The following is a 23,773-nucleotide window of genomic DNA, read 5'->3' as shown; positions in this document are numbered from 1 at the left end:
ATCGACACGACCACTTCTTTAGAAAAGTGTACCCCCTTACGCAATGGAGCATTCATCTGGACCGTGATTTTCTGAGAGTAAACTTTATCTGATTCCATCATTTCACAGAAATTTTACACAATTTTCATCTCCTTAAAAAGATTTCCAAGAACACAGGTCAATGAACTAACTACATAGTAGCAAGCACAATGTAGTAGAATAAGTTTACAATGGTTTGAATTTCTGTGGTAGCTAAGTAAGTTAAATTAGATAATGCTTGTAAGTTCTAAACAATATACCTAAACCTTTTTTATTGAGCGAATTGAAAATATGTTCCTTTAACAGTAGCACCTTACGTCTGTTAAATTATCTGAGGGGGTACAGGGGTTACAACAGGATTTACGGATTTAGGGGGTACAGTACCCCCTTCAAAATTTTGAGGGGGTACAATGTACCACTGTACCCCCCATTCCTGCACCACTGGTGCTGATCACACCACCCCCACCTTCGGCCATGATCAAGAAAGTGTGGGGCCCTAACCCCACACCCCCTATATGGCTTCATGGTACCGTGCATAGCAAAGGGGAGCATTTTACTTTAATTTTTACTATTTGAAACAGTGCATGCCAAGATTAAGAAACATGCATGGAACACAATGCAAAGGAATAAATAGAGGGAAAATGCTAACCCTTACCCGCACCCTTACCCGCAAGCAGTATCCTCCCAATCAGTTCATTCCTTCCTATGTTGTCGAAGTCCATGACCATGACATCGAGAGAACACTCACGGATCTTCTCCCATGGAACATCGAAGTTGAAGGTCTCGTTGAAGACAGGGTTGAGTGTGCATTTGAAGATTGGCGTCTTCCTCTTCTCTATCCTTTTGTCACCAAACTGAAGCCACACTTTTACGTAGGGGTCTGTGAAAGGCAACGCATTATTAATATTTTGTGCCAAAATTAAGACTGTTCCTATTTTTCACTAAATTTCAGTTAAAAATCTAACACTCACATAAATTACAATTTTGGAAATTACAAGACATACACATTTTTTTTCAAACTATTTAAAGAAGTCACATACTAAAGATTCCCACTCATTTTACAAAAACAAATTCTCCAATTTTCTCAGATTTTCCAGGTATTTTCAAATAAATTTCCATAAACCACTATGGTATAAAGGGGTTGGTAAACTCATGGTTTAAGTCTATTTACAAAACCGCAGTCAAATCGTGGAAATCTCTCACGATTTGCTGACGGCCAAAATGAGCAAACATTTAATTCTAACATCAAACAAACAACAGACATATTTTCCGAGTGATTCAGCAGCAACAAACTAACAATAAATAAAAAAAGACAGTAGCAATAAAATTCCACCACCCAAGAAATAAAGCAACAATACACCAATTGTAAACATAGAAAATAAAAACATTAAATTTGAAAAGTCCATAAATTTCTGGGCATATGGATACAAGAAAATCTCAATTGCGACACCCATATTAACTATCTAGCAGGAAAATTAAGCATAAGAATCATGAAAGATATAACAGAAAAGAACACAATAAAAACCCTATATTTAGGTCTGTTTCAATCGCAACTAACATATGGCATTATATTCTGGGGAAATGCAACGAACAGCATGAAAATATTTAGTCTTCAGAAAAAAGTACTATTAAGAATTATGATGGGAAATAAATGAAATGAACCATGTAGGGAAATCTTTAGGCAACTTGGCATTCTACCACTACTCTGCCTATATATACTTCAGTTATTATGGCAAGTAAAAATGGATCTGACAAGTTCTCCAAATGCAATAAAGAGTACAGTGGGATCCATGAGTATTACCATGCAAATTGTCCATCACCATGTTTTTGAAATTTATTTGACCCAATAAGAGCTTCAAGAATTAAAAGAAAACTCAAAACAAGCTGTTGACAATTTCTGCGCCAGCATGCATAATAATCCATCGCTTAAAAACACATAGGATAGGAGAAAAATTAATGGAAATAGTCATGGACAATTTGCTGAGCAATACTAGTAGATCACTACAACATGAGGAATAACTCCAATCTCGCAGTTCCAATGCATAACACATCACTATTCAAAAAAGGTCCACAATCCACAGGCATCCACCTATATAAGTTACCAGATCATATAAAAACTATTCAAAAAGATACTGACAAATCATCTGTTGTACCATTGCTTTTACTCAGTGAATGAATTATGAACATCTAATTCATCAACTCACTTGTGGGTTGATGGAAGGAAATTCATGGATTCATCCACAAGAGTGCAATTGGAAACGTAATCAATAGTTCCAACATAGACCCACAATAGGCTGGATGCCATCTCGCATACCGTATCTGTCGTATCACATGAGTGCCATTTTTAGTATCATTTTATGATGTTGTAAGTCTATATATTATCTCTCAATATTTCATTTAATATTTTAATCCATTACAGAATATATATTACACTGGTCAACAAGATTTTGCTTATCATTGTTTTGTGATGAACTAAACACGAATCCGGCAATGATTTTGTCGAAATATCAACATTTTGAAAGATATTAGCATGTTTTGTTCTCTCACACTGATGGCTTAGTCACACCAATATGGGTGTAACATTCGCTAGATGGAAGCACAGTTGCTGTTGATTTTACTGTTCTGATATAAGTGGTCTCTTTAGTGCAATTGGCTTTCAACAAACCAAAACAATGCCGTTTATTCATGGACAGTTCCAAAAGTAGTCTGAAGGTAGTTCTTTTACACAACAGCAACCAGTATCCTTCAATTCCAGTCGCGTACTCCATCCACTTGAAGGAAAGTTACTCAAGTGTGAAGTTGATGGAGAAAATTCAATATGATTAACGCCAGTGGGACATAGCCTATGTGGTGATTTCAAAATAATTGGTTTTCTTCTTGAGTTACAAAGTGGGTATACAAAGTATTCTTGTTTTCTCTGTCTCTGGGACACTATGAGCAAACTGTGTGTCCTGAAAGAACAGAGCTAATTCCAGGAAAACACAATGTGATTAGCGCAGCTTTACTTCCCAGAGAGAAGATTCTCCTACCAACGCTGGACATTAAACGGAGGTTGGCAAAACAATTTGTGACAGCATTGGATAGTGAGTCAGCTGCTCTACAGTACATAAAAAATTTCCTAATCTGTGAGAGGCAAAAATTGTGGGTGGCATTTTTACAGGACCACAAATTTCTTTCAAGCTAAATAGTAACGAACTTAAACAAAATATGACCGAGCTGGAAAGAAATGCTTTGAAGGCCTTCCACAACTTGGTGAAGGGATTTCTTGTCCACAACAGAAGTGAAGCTCTTGACGATCAAGTTAAGACACAAATTGAGCTGTAGAATGTCTGTAAAATTGCACATGCTTCATTCGCATCTTGATTTCTTTTGGCAGAATTTGGGAGAGATAAGCGAAGAACATGGTGAATGCTTTCATAAGAACATTCAATTCATGGAAGGCAGATACCAGGGAAGATTGGACTGTGCCATGATGGGTGATTACATTTGGGAATTAGTTCATGACGAAGGGGAAGAGAGTGTTTCCCAAAAAAGACAACGAGCAACAAATATTCACTCTTGAGCATGTTGTCACATAAGATGAACTAAATTAAGGGACTGATGTGTAATATTAATGTATTCTGTTCATTTCATTGTATTGCTTTAGCTATTTTTAATTGTTATACTGTTCATTATATGTGTAATTTACTGGGTACTGACTGTACTGTGTTTGTAATTTTATGTTTTTCTACATAATACATATGACATATAGGCTAAACGTTGCTCTTTGAATAAAAATAATAAACGACCCATATTATCCGAAAAACTGACATTACAGCAAAACCAATGTCATATTCGTGTTCAGCGGGTCCAAATTATGAAAATAAGACTGAAAAATATACATAAGCAGAAAGTTCATAAAAATTTGTAGACCAGTGTTATTTTTATATTGTAACCTCAACATGTTTTACTGTTGTTTCTCTTATGTATTATGTATAGACTGTATCACTAATATGAGTACACACCTTCCAGCATACAACTGTAATAGGGTAAGGTATCATTTCATTGTTTATTACATTATTTTATTTCATTGTATTAGTATATTGTAATGCTTGACTGACATGTTCAATATCACAGGATGTAAATGCAAACTTGATTCATGGATGAAATAAATCTAATCTAATCTATGATTTGTATTTGTACTTTTGTTATTTAGTGACATTTTTCTGACATTTTGGACTAATCATGATGATGAGGATGAATGAATGATTTAAAATGTTTTGGTCTACACCCTTCAGAGTACAGCAGGATGATGAGATGAAACTGATTGATTTAAACATCAGTGTGAAACCTGATACTGTTCCAGCAGTACTTTAATTCTAATTGTTAGAGGCGATGTTCTTTCCAGTCATAGAAAGAGGTGGATGCAAGGTTAAAAAAGTTAACAATGACATAGGTGGGAAAATGATTGATGCAAATTTTCTTAGATGGAAGGTGATGTTCCCTAATGTAAGCATTGTGTCACACACATTAATAATATTGGAGTTTGTTCTTTATACAGCACAGGTTGCACAGGTTTGAAATTAAATCATTATTATTGGAAGGAATCGAAATGGAAATTTTCACAAAACGGAACTCTTTACCTTCCTTAACACAGTGTTGTGTTTATTTCTTCTTCTCATTTGTATCTGAGTACTACAGCTACGAGATTAAGGACTAGTGAAATGATAATATTAAAATATTTAGATGAACATCAAACAACATAAAATACACTGAACACTAGTCTTCTGGAATTTTCTTCCCTCTTTATAATTTAAAAAGATGGAAATTGTGAATGGTAGTCAGTTTGCCCAACTAGGATTTATTTTAAAATTCAATGTACTTACCTCAATACTTTGCGTTAATAATGCTTATTAAAATAATCAATTTGTGCAGGTGAAATATATTTCAATACTGTCAGTTTGTGTATTATCAAGGATTGGATTTATTCTTCAGAACGTCAACAATATATCTGCTAATCCATATAAACTAAAACCATAAAAAGATAGCTCAAATTTGTGTTAAGATCTTGTGCAGGAGGATATCTCTGTCAGAACAATGGAATCCACAAGACACAACAAATAATAATAAACAAATAAAAAGGAAAAATAAAACCTCGAGGCACAAAAGATGAAGGCAACATAGACGCCACTCTGCTAAGTTCCCACACTCCATGTAGAGGGAAGCTTATGTAAATGCTGTAATATGAACTATTAAAGAGTATTAACAATATAGTTCAAACTGAAAAAAATAAGAAGAAGCAACAGGAATGGTCTGTTGGCATTATTGATGAGATGGAACGGGAAGGTTCCAGATATTCGAGGACTCTGGTCCATTTTGAGCCCTGATTATTGGTCAAATTGGGTTTAAAAAAAGAATGCAATTTCTTTTCTTCATCCTTGTAAAAGTGTAAATTTTCCATTCAGTGTTGTTAAACATGGGACTGAATGTTATTCTCAATAATGGAGAGGATAGGGGGTAGAATACACAGATTTCAACATTATTGTTACTAAAGTAGTTTGATGCAACAGAGAGACAGAAAAAATATTTAAAATGCAGAATTAAAAAGAAGACACTTTTGTGTGCTCACCTGATTTCCCATTGATATCCTTGGCTTTCAAGTTGCGTGCCTTCAGGAGCGTGAGAGTGAGGACACTGTTGCTTGGATGATAACACAGGGAACACAAGAGTTCTCCACACTTGTCCTTTGCAGGGGGTTTCAGTGCTTTCCAAAATGAAGGTTTGTCAGAAAAGTCCACCTGAAAAGTGAATATGCCAATGAAAATACCATATACATATATCACCTTCCTCACTAAACCTCCCAAGAATCGTGCACTCACTTTTCCCTCAAAAATTTTTATTATTTCAATGTAAAGGTAAAAACATGAAATGTACAGCTAAAAATAAAGTGAAAAGAATATTTTATATTTCTTTTACATTAATGTGACTATTATACTCAAGAAAGCATAGAAAACACTAATATCGACTAAAGTTTTAAAAAGTCACAACTTACATGCACTTTAGGTGCAAAGTTTCATTTACAAAATTGAATAATATAATATTTTTCAAAACTTATGTTGCCACTAATTTTATCAGTTATACACAATTAAGGAAAATACAAAAAAAATTGTATTTCCAGTGCATCTTTTTGTGGCCATCTTCATAATCACTAACATCAACCTTAGCTCATGATTAGAGACTAGCCCAGTCAACACACTAACGTTGCCACAACGTTGTATGTATGATATGATATGATATGATTTATTTCATTCCTTTGACCATTGTACAGTGGTTGTTTTCCACACATGGTATGGAACATGTCAGCACATTACAGTTAATAATTATTTTCAAATAGGTACAAGTATGAAGATATTATACATAACATTTAAAAACATTGATTACATTATAATTGATTCTCCTTGTTCATGCTGTTAGTTGCAAAGTTTACATTAATTTACATACATATAATAGATAAAATCAATAGATACATATACATGTCCTAGGAGTTCATTTAGGATGTGACAATTTGCAATTTATTGTCAGGTACTCTTTAACAGAATAAAAACAATGATCTAATAGGTATTTTTTTACATGCTTTTTATATGAGGTAGCGGATTGTATTATTTTTATGTCACTTGGAAGGTTATTGAAACAGTGAACAGCCATGTATTTAGGTCCTTTCTCAAATAATGTGGTGTTGTGTGATGGTATTGTGAGGTTGCTGCCATTCCTTGTATAATATGTATGTGAGGAGTTGTTACATTTGAAGGAATCGCCTAAGTCAGTTTTTACATACATCAGCAGGTGAAGTATATACAAGCATGGTGAGGGTAATATGCCTAAATTTTTAAACAGTCTTCTGCAGGGTGTATTTCTCTTAGCTCCTGCTATTATTCTGACAATTTTCTTTTGCAGCACAAAAATTTTATTACTATTAGTGGAATTTCCCCAGAAGATTATACCGTATGTTAATAAAGATTGAAACATGGTGTAATATAGTATTTTCAATGTTTCTAAGTTTGATATTGTTTTCAGTGTATTAATGGCAAATATAATTTTACCTAGTTTTGCAGAAAGGTGATCTATGTGTGGGTCCCATTTTAAGCTTTCGTGAATCCATACTCCCAGGAATTTGACTGTTTTAACGTGATTTACTGTCATATTACCTAATGTAACATTTGGTTCATTTATCATTTTGTTCCTTGTGTGATGGAAATTGACAGCCACAGTTTTGCTGCTGTTTAATACTAAATTATTGTCAGAAAACCATTTGCTGAGTTTGATTGTTACATGTTTGATATTAGAGTTAAGGGTTTGTTCCTTACCACCGGTGATGGCTACACTTGTATCATCTGCATAAAGAGTCGTTTTTGCTGAATTTAAATTTAATGGCAAATCATTAATATATATCAAGAAGAGTAATGGTCCAATAATAGAACCTTGTGGAACTCCACTTGATATTGTGCAGGGTTTTGAGACAAAGCTAGATTGCACACCGTCATCCTTTCTGTGGATAATCTCGACTATTTGCATACGACTGCTAAGATAGGATGTGAGCCAATCATGTGCGATGCCTCTTATGCCATAATGTTTTATTTTTTGTAATAGTTTTTCATGGGGTACTAGGTCGAAGGCTTTTGTTAAATCTAGAAAGAGTCCCGTGCATTGTCCCGTTTTGTCTAATGTTTCTCTTATATATTCCAAATATTGAAACACAGCAGATTCAGTTGATTTCCCTTTGCGGAAGCCATGCTGAGTATTTGAAATAAGTTGTTGTTTTTCAAAAAATGATACAATTCGATTGTTCATGGTAGCTTCTAAAATTTTCGAGAAGGGGGAGAGGAGAGATATTGGTCTGTAGTTGGTTAAGTTGTTTCTATCTCCTTTCTTGTATATTGAAATTACTTTTGCTTCCTTCAGCTTTTGTGGAAAAACTCCTGCGGTGAAGGACAAATTGATTATGTGGCACAGTGGGATTGCAATATATTCTTTGCATTGTTTGACAACATAAGTGGGGATTTCATCTACACTACACGACCAAGTAGGTCTGAGTTTCTGTACGATTTTTTCAACCTCCATAGTAGTTGCTGGATGCAAGTACATTGTTTTGGTGCACGTTCCTAGTTTCTTTAAGTTGTTTGTGTTGTGACTGGTAATAGTGTTGGGGGTGGAGTACATTTTCGCAACATTTGCATAGTATTCATTTAATAATGTTGCAACTTCGAGAGGTTCCTTTACAGTCTCAGAATTATGTTGTAGTGCAATATTTTCTTTTCTTTTGCTGCCTCCGTGTAGCTCTGTGTTTACAATTTGCCACATTGTTTTAGATTTATTTTCGGAATTTATGATGGTATTCTCATTGTGCATTTGCTTAGCCTTTTTTATTATTTTCCTATAGATTGACTTGTACTTGTGGAAATATGTTTCAAAATCAGCTGTGGCATCTTCATTTTTTCTGATTCTGTTTAGATATCTCATTCTTTCACTAGATTTAATAATTCCAGGTGTTATCCAGTGGTTCTTTTGGGTTGCTGAAGTTCTAACTTGTTTCTTGGGAAAAGCTATTTCGAAATAATAAGTGAACGTTTTTAGAAATGATTTATATGCTTCATCTGTATCATTGGACTCATGAATATCACTCCATGTTTCGTTGCTTAATAAATAATGAAAATAATTAATATTTTGTTTGCTGAATGACCTTTTACTTACAACTTGTGTTTCATTCTTGGTACTGTGTTTTGGATTAGTCACTGTGGTTGGTGATAAAGAAAACATTTGAGCTTGATGGTCAGAGAAACCTATGTCAAATACAGATGTCTCACAGTTACATAGGTGTTGGTTTATGAGTATTTGGTCAAGTGCACTTTCTGTGTATTTGGTGATTCTTGTGAATTATGATGAATGTTGTATGTAGGCGAACAACGTTGTGATAACGTTGCATCAACGTTACAAAAAAAAACATTCCACTGAATACGCTTTAGTTTGGATGGTCACCACCATGAGCACCACAAGCATCAGATCTGAGTGTTTTGTTTAATCTGAATTTGTGTGTGCACTGACCACCAAACCTTATATTTCCTACAGCATACACTAGATAGCAGTGCGACTCAAATGCAAAACAAACATAAGTTTTAGCAGGGCCGTAGCTAGAATTGATCTCCAGGGGGGCTCACGGGTTATCAGGGGGGGGGCTTTGTAAACCAAGTCCATTTTTCAAAAGTTTAACAGTGTTAAATGAAGGTAAATTATTTGTGTGTGTGTGTGGGGGGGGGGGTCATTAAGTTAATATAAAATTTAGAATTATCACACAAATAGTACATTTTTCTATAGGTATCTTCCAAAACATCTCTTGAAGTGTTAATTGCTATTGACGTCATCCCTTATTACATACTACACACACCTTTTGATGATACAGATATTTATATCATACAAAAAATGCACAATATTCAATCACAGTGCCTACCGTACATTCCACTCCCAGCTGAAGGAATAAAACTTCCCTTCGTTCCCAAAACTTAGAAACTGTTGAACTTTGATGCAGATATGGAAGGAATGTGGATGATGATGTCAAAGGCACAGATTTCTGTCTAAACGGGAGACCGCAACAGGGGCAGGAAAGGTACGGATAAAGAAGCTCCTCTGTGAAAGAACATTCTATAGTCTAGAGAATCTTCTAAATACTTGCTGCTACTTCGACATCAGCTCATAAACAAGATTAAGTTTATGTTCTGTGAAGTTATCCTTCACCAAGTTGTGAGGAAAATAATGTCTGCTGTCTATTTTCACTCTTCACTGCAAACAAATTATACAATAGTTTTACCTAATGTCAAGGGGGAGCTCAGCCTGGCTACGGCTCTGCTATGTAAGAACTTTCTAAACTATATAAACCTACTAAATACAGGGTGTCTACAAATAATTAAAGCAGTTTCACGATGTTACTGTACGTGTATTATTGAACGTATTGTGAAGTAATTTACAGTTTTGTAGGGAAACTCAACAAGTTTTGTGACACATTACAAGTGTTCGATTTGCCCCTCTTCGTGATTCTGCAGACATAAACTTTATATTCAAGTTCTTCCCAAACGCGATGAAGCATGTATCTATCGATTCCATCAAAAGCACTGATGATACGAGCCCGCAGTTCTGCAAGATCACTTGGTAATGGAGGTACATCCTTCACATAATCCCACACACAAAAAAGTCACCGTGAGGCAATGACAGCAGTTGTTGATCATCATTTCCACAACAACCGACCCATCGGTTTGATACTCTGGTGGTTAAGATTTTGTGGACATCGTGATGGGGAGTGGGACGGAGCACCATCCAACTGGTGGATAAAGTTCTCACTGTCTGTCTCCAACTGTGACATGAGCCAATTTTCTAACATGTCAAGATACTCGTATTCTGTAATGGTCGTTCGCTGAAGAAGAAGCGGCCATAATCTCTAAATTTTGAGATTGCACAAAAAGCATTGAGTTCCAGAAAGTCACGAATATGCTCAACGGCCCCACGGCAAACAGAAAACTTCCATAACTTGTAATGTGTCACAAAACTTGTTGAGTTTCTCTACAAAACTGCAAAGTTACTTCGTGATATGTTCAATAATACATGTACAGTAACATCATGAAACCACTATCAATCATTTGTAGACACCCTGTACTTTCCGCTACTTAAGACTTCATAAACAAGATGAAGGACTGTGATAGCTGATCTTCGTTCTGTGAATTTGTCCTTTCATCAAGTTATGACCACATAATATCCGCTGTCTACATTTTTACTTGTCACAACAAACAAATTATACAAAAGTTTTACCTAATGACCGGGTGCTATCGACAATGCAAGGGGGCTGACGACGATGCCAAGGGGGGCTGACGATGATGCTAGGGGGGACTCAGCCCTCCCTGGCCCCTGGCTGGCTACGGGCCTGAGTTTTAGTAAATACAAATAAGGATAACTTCGATTGTAATTAGTGAAAAAATGTGTTTTATTATCCTTCAAAAGATGTATGAATATTGAAGTTGTAAGGAAGATCAGAAAATGAAATGTGGTGAATACAAGTGAAACTCCCATGATAAATATTTTTATCCCAGACTGTATAATCAGGAGCTAAGTAGTGCAAAAAAAAAAAAAAATGATTACCAGGTGTAGTTAGTGATTGGTTAATTCATCAAACTCTCCAGACTAACAATTGCCTATTTTGGTGGAGCAGGAAAAGTTTTTATAATATGTAAAAAGAAACTGTGACATTACAAACATGAGTTTTTCCTGTTATGCATATGTGTTATATACAAAAATGCCTTGGCAAGATTGCTAATAGCTTACCATGCGAAATAACCATATTTGAAATATGCATTGTTGTTATATTTGTAAATTACACAGGCAGCAAGGTAATGTTGCAAAATAGTTGTGGCAACGTTAACCCCTTACATACCTAACGTTGCTACATAGTGTTCAGTATATGTTGCCACAACGTTGTCAACCTACGTTGCAGCAACGTTGAAATAAATGCCCAGTAAACGTTGACACAACGTTTTCACAATGTTGTATCAACATATGTGTTCCTGCACACATATTAAACACTTATGCTTCTCTTTGTTCTTCTTAAAGGTTCGCATAACCACCTTTATAGATGCAAAATAATCTAACACAGTTATTTTTAGAGTGACTAGCCATGTGAGGTTGTAGCTTGAAAAAGTTCTGGGAAACCAGAATGAAACATCGCAGATAAAATAAAATAAAAACCACTAAAAATAACTGTGTTAGATTATTTTGCATGCTTCTCTTTGAACAAGACAACTGCAAATTATGTTTGAAGAGGCAGAATTTTTACATTGGCCTAGCTTTTGAAATAAATACAATTGGTACGATCAGCTACAGCTATTTCTGTCAAAAATGTAGCTTCACTGCAGCCATAACTAGTCTGGAAGGCAAGTAGCTCAATGCAGCTACACCACATTTCCATTACATTGAATAAAAGTTATTTAACTTTAAATAATAGCATTTATCAAGATGTTGAAAATGTTACACATTAACAACGTTAAATGTATTAGCTGAATCTGCAGGATACTGACAAACAATAGTTGTAGTGAATCCCCTTCTACAAGCTACAGAAATTTTGTAACAAAGCAACAACTTCAATTTTTAAAACATAGTACCTCTCCAGACACTGATACAAAATTTTGTAGCTATGTAGTAAATTAACTACAAGTAGAATGTTGTAAATAAATGACTGTATTCAATAATTACCTGGCATAGTGGTACAAACACTTCTCCTATCGAATCATCCTTAGAGAATCTATCCCAGTCAAACACGTGGAGATGGAGGACTCTGCTTTGCAGTTTCTGAATCGGGAAGCCTAAAATGGAAAACAATCACTTATTAGGTAGAAGGCAGATTTAGTAATATCAAATAACAAAATGTAACCAAGGTATTGCAACAAGTATTTGAATAAATAAAGAATACATGGCAAAGGCTATCTCTCAGTTGGACTAATTGGAAATAGACTAAGACCTGCAGTTGGAGGGAGGAGGGGGGGGGGCAGAAACATTAAAAGTATTTTAGAACTTTTAATAAGGCAATAGCATTGGTCACTATAATGGAGGGAGGCTACTGACCCTGATTCGAACTACAGATCCACTTCCAATGAATTTACATGTTGAAGTTGCCAGTTGTGTTACAAAACAGTTATTGTTGTAGTGAAAATTTGAGAGAGGATGGCAACCCTGAAGATGATACCAGCACCTGAATGCAAACTAGATGGAAGCATGATATACAAAAGCTGCAAACTCCTTTGAATTAAATCCAGGTCTAAGCTTGAAGTTCATTTCAAGCTTTCTACACTAAGATTGTAACTGAACAAGAATAAGAGTTATCATCCACATACATTCCTTTGAGATTAGCTTCCCACGGTTGCTATTCCATTGGAACAAGTCAATGCCAATTGCAACTGCCCTTTGTGAATCTAAACCCAGCTTCAAAGCAATTTCCCTGATGGAGAAAACTTTGAAGTCTTTGAAAGAAAGGAATGTTTCCTCTTGGCAAGATGAGAAGTTTCTCTTGAAGATTTTCTCAAATGGGAAAACTTATTTGTATTTGATCTGATGCACAAGCAAGATAACAAATCCAGAAGCTTAACATGCACTGAAGAAGAAAATATATATTTAAAAAAATTGTAGTAATTGTCCTGTTGCGACAAACCAATAGTGAATTATGAAAAGTAATTGAGATTACCACAACATTTTTAATTTGCAATATTGAATAGTGCCAGTTTTCTGATGAAATCTCAAAAAATGCATACATATGCAACAGTAATATAACACAAGAGTTAAAATTGTTATTATTTTTATTATTTGTAATACTTTTAAGCTATTTACTACTAGAATATTAAGCTTAAAAAGGGCACATTACTTTTTAATATACTCAAGGGAATTGCAAAACATTAGGCCTGAGCAGATACAACTTTGAACAGATACCGATGCTTGAAAATTGTAAAAATTAAAAGTTATTTAAAATGTTGATTACTATTAGTGTGTAAGTATGCCACTCTAATTATATGCATCAATTTGTCAAGTTTCTTGCTTTGAAATATTCAATAATTACATCAAAATATTAAATTACATGTTATCACAAAATTCAGTTTCTCACACAAAACTGGCGCAAAATAAAAATAAACTTTTGATTTGCATAATTTGGATAATTAGATTGATTGATTTGGTGTTTTAAGTCCATCTTATGCATAGTAAGGATAATTGGGACTGGACCTATAGTTTAAAGTGGGATCTGAACCACTATGTGCCTCCACCGGGTATCGAACCTGGGACCCCTTGATTATAAGGCAATGACACAACCACTGCACCATCGGGGAGACCCTCCAGGATAATTAGGCCCAGTGAAATTGTCATGATCCGAGATACCTCGCGAGTGAGCGTAGTGTCGTGAATGTGTTTTTTAATGTTTCAAGTTTTAAAGTTTTTATCTTTGACTTTTTATGTTTTTGGAGCTTTACAAAGAAAGGAATGTGGGCATCAGATGTTTATTAGCCCTTTCGGCCCTGACGGTTACATATGTGTTGTCATTGAAACCATTTTTTTGCTGCTGCCCTCTTACAACTACGATGCCAGCTGTTGATTGATGATTTCTGAGGCATTGTTTAGAACTTGTTTTGGAACCAGGCAGGTGCCGCCACCTCATCTTTGAAGTTAGATAATATATATTGTGAGAGGTTGCAGACATGGCAGGTGCTACTGCTGGTAAGTCCTCATTTATTATTATGAAAATAATTTATTTATGCAATATAATGTGTGTGTATTCTAATTTCTATGTTTGCTCATATTCGTATTTTTAGAATCTTTACATAGTTTTCGGTTTCATTGTTTCTGTTATGTGTACTCACACAGTATTTGTTGAAGTACACAAATGTGCACATCAGGTCTTTAGAGATGTCCTGTGTGCTTGTAAATAGAGTAAAGAATAACTTGATTTGTTCTTGTTTCTTATATTGCTGGCTGCTAGTAAAACCTAGTAAACACTAATTTGATTGGATATTGTGTTTGACATTTTCGATTATTATATTATGTTATGTGTACTCACACAGTATTTGTTGACGTACACAATTGTGCACATCAGGTCTTTAGAGATGTCCTGTGTGCTTGTAAATAGAGTAAAGAATAACTTGATTTGCTCTTGTGATTAGATTTTGTGTTTGACATTTTCGATTCAAAGGAATATGGCCACATATACACAATACCAACCCACAAGAAGGGATATATTAAGATATTATATTGTAAATTGGGATTGTTCACATGTTGGACATAGAAATGACTATTGCATTATCCTATTCTTAATGCATGGGAATCTCTATTATTACTCCTCTGCATATTGTCTAAAAATAAAAATATAAAATATAGGAAGATAAAAGTGCATGGAAAATATTCATTTTATATTTCTCTACTCGTAAGATCAAGGTAAAGTTCACCGTGCATGAAGACACATTTAGAGGATGTGGAGGTAGGGCCCAACACATTCTCGATCTCTGCCATTTTGAAGGTGATGTGATCAGTACCATGTTCTGGCTGCCTTTATTCCCCAGGGTTGCCCCCAGGAATCGAACCCGGGTCTCCCATGTGGTAGATGCCCTACCGACTAGACCACCACATTTTTCAACTGGAGATAAAATAAGTTATAAATAGAATACATTACATATATTATTTGGATACTAATATGGGTTAAATTTTACTTACAAAGTAAATGTATTTTTATTCCAATTTGTTAGGTAAGAATCAAGAGGACACCCTGCAGTAAACTTTAACCGTAATTTGTATCTGATACTGTGTAAGGAAGAAAATAAGTAAATTACATACATTTTCTTATATTTCAGGTCCTTCACATGACAAAAAACATCGTGCCTCCCCAATGGCGAAGTGGAATCATCATTGCCTTGTAATCGAGGGGTCCCAGGTTTGATACCCGGTGGAGGCATATAGTGGTTCGGAACCCACTTTAAACTGTAGGTCCAGTCCCGATTAGCCTGACTGTGCATAAAGTGGACTTAAAACACCAACTCAATCAATCAATAAAAAAAAACATCGTGGTAAACCAAAAACTTTTCTGAAAGAGAAAAAATCGAATGCCTCTTGAACTGCTTGGAAAATGGCAATTTATCAGACATTGATGAAGATGATCTTTATGAAGCTATATTGAAAGACAGTGAATTGGGTAATTACAATGAAGTCGATCTGGATGGCCACGTAGTGATGGAGATTATTTGCAAAAATATAAACTATATTGCATGGCTTATAATATGTATAAAAACCAACTCAGAATACTACTACAAAGAATTACCATTGAGACCTGTTGTACACAAAAGTGCACGTCTTGTATTTCATGAACTATAATGCTTTGAACAAAACTTTCATCATTTTGTGTTTCCTTACCCCAAAAAAAAAGTTTTTAATTATGGTGAAATCTTTTCATGAAACCAAAAAAATCTGGTCTGAAAGGGTTAGGAATGAGCCAGTTGTTAGAAAACCTTTTTTACCATAGTAACACTTATCACCTTACTCCTTGTTTTACTTCTATTTGACACAGCTATGAAGCAATTTCGCTAGCCAAGGAGATAACCTGAGGAAGGGAGCAGTTGACTCCTGAAACGTAGTTTGGCATACTGTACATACTCACAAACCATAAGTAAACTATATTTTGGTATTTTTTTTTATTTTTTTTTAAATACTTAATATTCTACTAAGCGAGTAATTCGCACAAGCGCAAGATATGAGTTTTATAGTATATTCATTAAAAACTAAATATGTACCTCTGCTTTTAAATAAAAGCTTGTTTATGACAGTACAGTGTCATTTTCTTGCATTCCAAGCATCAGCTATTATGAGAGAAATACAGTTTGCCTTATTATGCAGTGTTGACAGAAAACTATACTATATATATGATATGATTTATTTGCATCCAAGGACTACAATTTTGTACAAGTAGGTACATCTGTAGTATAGGACATGTCAAATAGAAATACATGATAATAAATTTTGGTAATTTTAACAGAAATACATGATAATAAAGTTTGGTAATTTTAACATACGATACACACATATATATTGGTGTATTATAACCCTTGCATATAAAGATATTATACTTGACAATTTCAGTTTGATGTGCAACAGGAAGCTCTGCATGTATGGTAACTAACCATACCTTTTAACATTTATTCTGATTACACATACACAAGACCTTGAGTCCTTCACACACTGTCCAATAGACATGTGTCTGTATGCATTCAAATGATGAGTGATGCCTCTGTATATTCTTGTATGCTGTAAAATGAATGTGTAATCAGCATGGTTATAATTTTATTTTTAAACCTTTCCAATTTTGGCTCGTGTCTTAACTCTCTGGGCAACTTGTTATACAGGTCAACTGCTGAGTTTTTAGGTCCCTTCTTGTAGAGAGTAGGACTGCATGTCTTCATTCGAATTTTATCTTTATTTCTCGTGTTCAAGCTATGGATATCTTCATTGGTTTCAAAAGTACTAATATTTTGTTTGATGTATACCAGACATTCATAGATATACAAACAGGGTAGTGTCAGCAAGCAGAAGTTATGGAAGAGATTTCTGCACAAATATTTCCCATTGACCCCTGCCACAATTCGTCGAAGTGCTCTTTTATGTAATTTGAACAGTATGGAGCTATGTGCCTTGTTTCCCCAGCTCATGATTTCATACCTTATTACTGATTCAAAGTTTGCTACATAGAGACTTCTGACAGACCAAATGCTGGTAATGTTTACCATTACACGCAGTGCAAAGCAGGCTTTACTTAGTTTTTGTTGAAGCATGTCGATGTGGTTTGAGAATTTCAAGTGTTCATCTAAAACAATACCCAAAAATGTAGTTTCTTTTGCCTGTATTATATCTGTATTTTGGGACTTAACTTTAATATTTAAGTGTTTTTTAGTTTGAGAGGCTGTAAAATTTATGTAATTTGTTTTGGTTGTATTTAGAATTAAATTAATTTCTTGAAACCAGCTATCAAGCTTTAGCAATGTGTCATTTATTTTATTTTTTAAGGCATGCTCACAGTGCTCTGTTAACATAATGTTTGTGTCATCTGCATACAGTATAGCCTGTGCCTCATCCAAAAGTTTTGGCATTTTGTTTACGTAGAGCAGGAATAGAAAAGGTCCAAGTATGCTGCCTTGGGGAACTCCACAATTTATTTTTTGAACTGGAGATTGATTATATATTGGATTTCCATCAGCATTTAAGTAACATATTTCTACAAATTGTTTTCTTTCATGAAGATATGATCTAAACCATTTATGTGCTAGTCCTCGTATGCAGTAATTTTCTAGTTTGTTTAGGAGCATTTCGTGATTGACCGAGTCAAAGGCTTTTGTCAGGTCACAGAAAATCCCAAGTTATCAAGTGATTCACCCATTTGTTCAATGAGATCAATCAGGGCTGAATTTGTGCTTCTTTGCTTTGTGAAACCGTGTTGTGTCTTGCTTTTCACAGAATTTTTCAACTTTTATTAACATTGCACGTTCAAAAATTTTTGAGAACACAGAAAGTTGTGATATAGGTCTATAATTGGCTACATCTTTTGGATCATTTTTCTTGTATATTGGTTTTACAATTGCTATTTTTAGTCTGTCAGGAAATATACCTGTTTCAAAGGAATGATTTATAATGTGTAGGAGAGGTTTACAAAGCTGTTTGTAGCAACCTTTAATCAGAAAATCTGGTATTTCATCAAATCCAAATGAGTGCTTGTTTTTTAATGACCTGAAAAAAAGTAAAAGTAAAGTGCTCCCCTGTGCTTAGCACAACGCCATGAAGGCATATAGGGGGTGTGAGGGTAACGCCCCACACTTTCTTGATCCGGTCGTGAGTGGGGGTGATGTGATCAGCATCACGCCCCTGACCGCCTTTACCCCCCAGGGTTTCCCCCAGGTACCCAGGTTATTCGATGCTGGGTGGGCGCCGGGGCCGCTTCCATCGTTAGAAAAGTTCCCGGATTTGAACCAGCCGGGGATCGAACCCGGGACCTTGAGCATGGTAGTCAGACGCGTTACCGACTGAGCCACCGCGGCCACTTTTTAATGACCTGAATATTTCCCTTAATTGTAGTTCAGAGATGGGTGATATGAAGATTAAATTCTCATTTTTCAGAGCTGTTAAAGCCTTTGCGCCTGTCTTGGTCATCTTTTTATTTTTATTTTGGTCAGCACATGGTACTGAGTTTATAAAGAAGGTGTTGAATACATTTGCTACATCGTATGGATTAGTTATTTCTTTGCCTTTTGCATTTAATGTTGTCTTTTCTTGTGTTTGAGTTTGGACATGTTATACTTCGGATTATATCCCACATGCCTTTGCATTTGTTATCCGATGTTTGTATCCTTATGTCATTATGTCTGATTTTTACCTGTTTTAATACTAATTTATATGTTTTCTTATACCATTTGTAGTAAGCTATAAAATTTGGGTCATTATTTACTTTACTTTCTGCATGAAGTAATTTTATTTTTCTGCTAGATATTTTTATTCCATTTGTTATCCAGGATTTTTCTTTATTTCTCATATTTACTTGTTTTACAGGAAAACATTCATTGTGGAGTAGGCAAATTTTATTTAGGAGGACATTGAATTTCTTATTTGTGCAGGGTAGTTGATAAATGGCATCCCACCTTTCTTCCCCTAGTTTCTGCATGAATATACCAATTGTCTCCTTTGTGTATAGTCTTTTTTGTATTTTCTTTGTTGCTTTTGACTCAGTTATTTTTTTGTTTCTACATTCTAGTGAAATAAATTGTGCTTCATGATCAGAATAATGTACACTTACATTTTTACACTGGAACTTTTTTGCTTCTCTGTGGATGATCATGTGGTCTATCAATGAAACTGAGTTTTTTGTTATTCGTGGAGGTGAGTTGATAACTTGTTTGAGGCCATATGTGTTTAGTGTCGTAGATATGAACGTGTTAGAAAATACATTTTCTATCTCTTCAGGCACAATATAGAATCCTTGTAACACATGATTGTCACTTCACACAATAATGACATCCTACACATAATCTACATTAAAGGTCAGCATTCCGAAATTTGTCAACACGATTACATATTCATCCTTTCAAACTGCAGCTGCATACATGAAACTTTATTCCAGAGAGTGTTGTCATGTTTTCCCATCCCTGGTGTCATCACGTGAATTGACCACCTGATCTACATATGTCTGTTTTGCAAGTTTGCAACATACACATACCTGGCAACTGTGAGCACAACACAGGAATGGGCTGATTGTAGGTGGCAGCATGATAGTGGTGTCCTCACACTTTCCACTGGCAATTGTTTTTCCATTTAAACACATGGCGAATTTGATGCTGAACGTGCTATTATATTAATTTGTAATTCAATTTCATCTTAATTTCAGAAGTTATGTCGGAACATGGTAGATGAATAATATGTGATGTAAAACTAGGATTTTAAGAAAGATGATCGTCAACAACAGAAGAAATATTGGAACTCAAAAAACCTTAAAATTGCACAGTATTTGTTTACATCACTTGCAATTTTCACAATTTAAGTGCTATATTGTTGTGAGTGCATTAAAGTATAATGTATAATAATTGAATGGGATTGTGCATTTATTTTATAGTTGACTTTCTTTTTTTTTTACATGATATACTTCTTTTTCAACATGACTAGTAAATATGATCCTCTGTTTTATATGTACACATTTATTGAGAAGAACAACAACATGGTAGCGTCCCATGCTCCTGTTCACGAAGAGGGTTTCAAACCTTCTGCCCCATAACACCCCTCCCACAAATCTCTTTCCAAACGATATTTTTTTAATAATCAGAAAATCGATGAAACCACCGGGAGTTTTACGTCCCAGTGGCAAACTCTCCAACAGTGGACTAATGAAGCTTAATAAATGACGGGCCAATTAATTTCAAAGGATGCGAACTGGCATACAAATATACCGCCATGATATCCACTCCCAATAAATCAAATGCCGCTGTCTCCCTACTAAATCTCTTTGAAAGCTTTGCCTTTTTCTCTCATCGCCTCTTTCGTTAATTCCCATGTGGCCATTGCAGGGGGCAATGTTTAATGTAAAGAAACACATGAGCGCCTTTTTGCTGCGCCTGTGCACTGTACCTAACCGTGAACGCACGTAGGAGGTAGGGTTCCACACATTCTTGATCTCTGTTATAGACAAACTGTTTGAAGTCTATGTTCAGATCAGAACTGGATTTACCGTTTAAAGCTAGATCCGAACCACTGTGCACAGTTTCTCCACATCGAAGGTTCTAACTGGGACCGCTTGTTTACGAAGCGGCAGCATTAGCACTATAACATCGAGGTGGTCACATCTCGGCCATAGTCAAAGAATTCTGGTATATATCTTCTCATAGATTAGAGCTTTTAGAGGGGGGGTACACTCTCGCAACATTAATTAATTTCTAGACGTTCCTGAAAGATGCTGGCAAGTAAAGTGAAGAATAAATGGCCAAAGGTTTATAAGGATAAACCCGACGTGAATATATTTTGCAAAATAATAAAATACAAACATTAGAGTCAAATTGTTGAACAATGGCACGGTATGCCAGAGACCCGTGTTCGAGTCCTGGTCGAGTCTGCATTTTTCGCTGAAAATTTCTACTATTAGAGTCAAAGTCACACCAAGTTTATAATTATTACTTAAAAACCGTTATTATGTACGATTTGTTGATGATGCTGTGATATACAAGCTTCCGAGTAATAATGAACGCGTTGTAGAGATTGAAAACAGAATTTAAAATAGGTTTTCAGCATTTTACCAGCCTTAAGCGATTCGCTTCCACTTGTAGATCCTGTACGAACTTCCCGCCTGCATACTTCACGAACGCGACCGACGAAGACTTCCCCTTCCTTTCCGCCCCTCTTACAACGCTACAGTACCGCTGCTCGCTCTGCAGTCCACACGTTTATACTTGAGCGTTCTTCCACGATTACAGCGGATTCACCAAGTGTGATCGTGATGAAATAATTATGAGGGTATTATGAACTAATAATTCATCATGGAGTCCGACTTGAAGCACTTTCTTCCGTATTGCAATATTCATCTAGTGAAAATACTATTGTATTGACGGTTCCTTATGAAAATTGTACTCCATATACCGAGAACGTAACTTTGGCCCTAATTTTGGGGTAGGCAGAATCGAACTTTGAGCGTGGTGCTAAGAACATCACCTCCAAAATGGCCGAGATCGATAGAATGCGTGGGGCTCTATCCCCACATCCCCTCATATATGCCTCATTGCATGGTGCAAAGTGCGCGTGAAACTTTACCTTTATCAGAATCGAACTTGAGGCTTAACTTTGGGGGGCGTGGGGCAGAATAGAAAAGTTACCCATCTCATAAAAATAGCATCCAGGATTATTTGCTAAATAACCGAGACATTTGCGAGACAAATATTTATCTTTATTAGTTTACCCCTCAGGTCCCAGGGGATTAACAAAAGTATCCTTCAGTTATAAATTTTAATAAACTTGCAAATTTTAGGGGGCCTAGCTATATACTGCATATTAAATTAAATGATGCGACAGAACAGAGATGAATTAAAGCAAATACGCACTTGGTGGAACTTTCTGTTCGATTAAACAGCCACCGGCGGAAACAGAAAAGAAAATTCACCGGAATGCTTGCTTTCAGAGGTATTTAAGACTGAAAACGTCCCCGAAAGATATTCAACGAGAGGTTTCTGAAAGGAGCTGATGAGGAGCGAATCGAGGTCTGGGATCAAAGCTCAGGAGATGAATGCGGAACCATTAACCCCTCCGTCAGCGATGATGAAGGAAGATCGTCCTCACCTCGGCAACCTTTGGGGAACGCTCTCCCCTCCCAACAAGATGCCATCCGCCAGAGGAGTTAAAGGATGGATTAAGATGCAGGGTCTTGTACAGTTCTTCATTAGGGCTTCACGAAGGGACCTCCCCGCCCTTCTGCAGCTTTCGTCACTGTTCTTTATTAAACCACCCACCGATAACTCGCGATTAGTTCCAGCAGTGGCGTATTTCAAGAGAGACTACGGGGCTCTGAAATGTCTTAGATTCAAAAATTTACTAGTTATCACTTAAGACTGAAAATAAATTTAATATAAGATGATTTCAGATGTTTAGTTTTATTAAACTTTACTCCTGTACTTTTGTTATTTAGCGGCGCTTTTCTGTCACTTTTGGACAATCGCGACGATGAGAATGAGTAATGAGTACATGAAATTTATGAAGAGACACTTACTAAGAGCACCATGTCGGAATTAGAATCCATAAACTTCGGTTGCGAGGGGTAATCTGTATTTACTTGTAATTAAATGTCGATTTGTTTTGGTTATTTCGGAGGTGATTATTTTAGACGTGCAAGGAGGCGTGGCGATCGTCATTTACCAACTGTCGACTGACGACTAATAACTCTTGCTTAAAGGTCTCAGCAGGCAACGAGTTTCTACTCCATGAAACCGCCCCTGAGCAAGGGCCATTTCCATTTTGTGCATGTCTACGATACTTTAGTGACCACCAGAGGCAGTTTTTCTCCCATTACATAAAGCATACTACGCGAATACTACAAATCTTGAATATATTCTAGACTATATATTTTGAATACTGAATTTATTGAATTGAATTATTATTTTAAGTCCTCTTTATGCTATATACTGCCCCTAATCGGGACTGGACCTACAGTTTAAAGTGTGATCCAAACCACTGTGCAATTTGCTACTGAATGTATTCAAGTATGAATTATGGCATAATTAAAAAAAAACTATCGCTGATGGTCACAAAAGCAGCGTACACTTAAATCACAAAATGTGTCAAATGGCACAAAAAACGTTCAGTCCCGGGATTGAAGTAGAAAATGTTAGCTGGGGGATGTTTGTTCGATTCTTCGGGTTAGCCAGAGGAATGCTGTTATGGTTTAATATAACAGTGAGACAGCTGGGGGAATGGTTTTTTAAAAATTTGCTAGCGGTGGTATACCATCCCCCTTTCTTCCAGCATTGGCATAAACTGCTAAGGATACACTTTTGGTGGATCAAAATATACACAAAATGTATAAGCAGCTGTTTCGTGTTATACACGAAAGTTCATTAATTGAGAGAACCAGGCACGATAATTTCCAAAAAATCAAAACTACGCATACAAGGTCTGTCCAAAAAAGTAATGAGACAATTTTTGGCAGGCC

The 23,773-nt window shown here is 35.8% G+C and overlaps 1 protein-coding gene across 4 annotated transcripts in view; it reads right to left on the bottom strand.

The window, feature by feature from the left end:
• Positions 1-23,773, bottom strand: part of Syt7 (Synaptotagmin 7) — an 863,311-nt gene that overhangs the window by 23,546 nt on the left and 815,992 nt on the right. For 3 of the 4 annotated variants that reach the window (XM_083121280.1, XM_083121281.1, XM_083121278.1), the window contains 3 exons: positions 12,283-12,392; positions 5,627-5,795; positions 674-898 (listed from right to left, as the gene is read on the bottom strand). In XM_083121280.1, the coding sequence (XP_082977406.1) occupies positions 674-898; positions 5,627-5,795; positions 12,283-12,392 (504 nt within the window). The remainder of the gene's footprint in view (positions 1-673; positions 899-5,626; positions 5,796-12,282; positions 12,393-23,773) is intronic. The other variant, XM_083121279.1, reaches the window with a different exon arrangement.

Source organism: Lepisma saccharinum, chromosome 4 (genome assembly GCF_977018435.1).
Source record: "Lepisma saccharinum chromosome 4, izLepSacc3.1, whole genome shotgun sequence".
In the NCBI taxonomy this organism is placed as follows: Eukaryota; Metazoa; Arthropoda; class Insecta; order Zygentoma; family Lepismatidae; genus Lepisma; species Lepisma saccharinum.
Note: the sequence above shows the minus strand (reverse complement) of the source record. Positions and strands in the feature narration are given on the sequence as shown.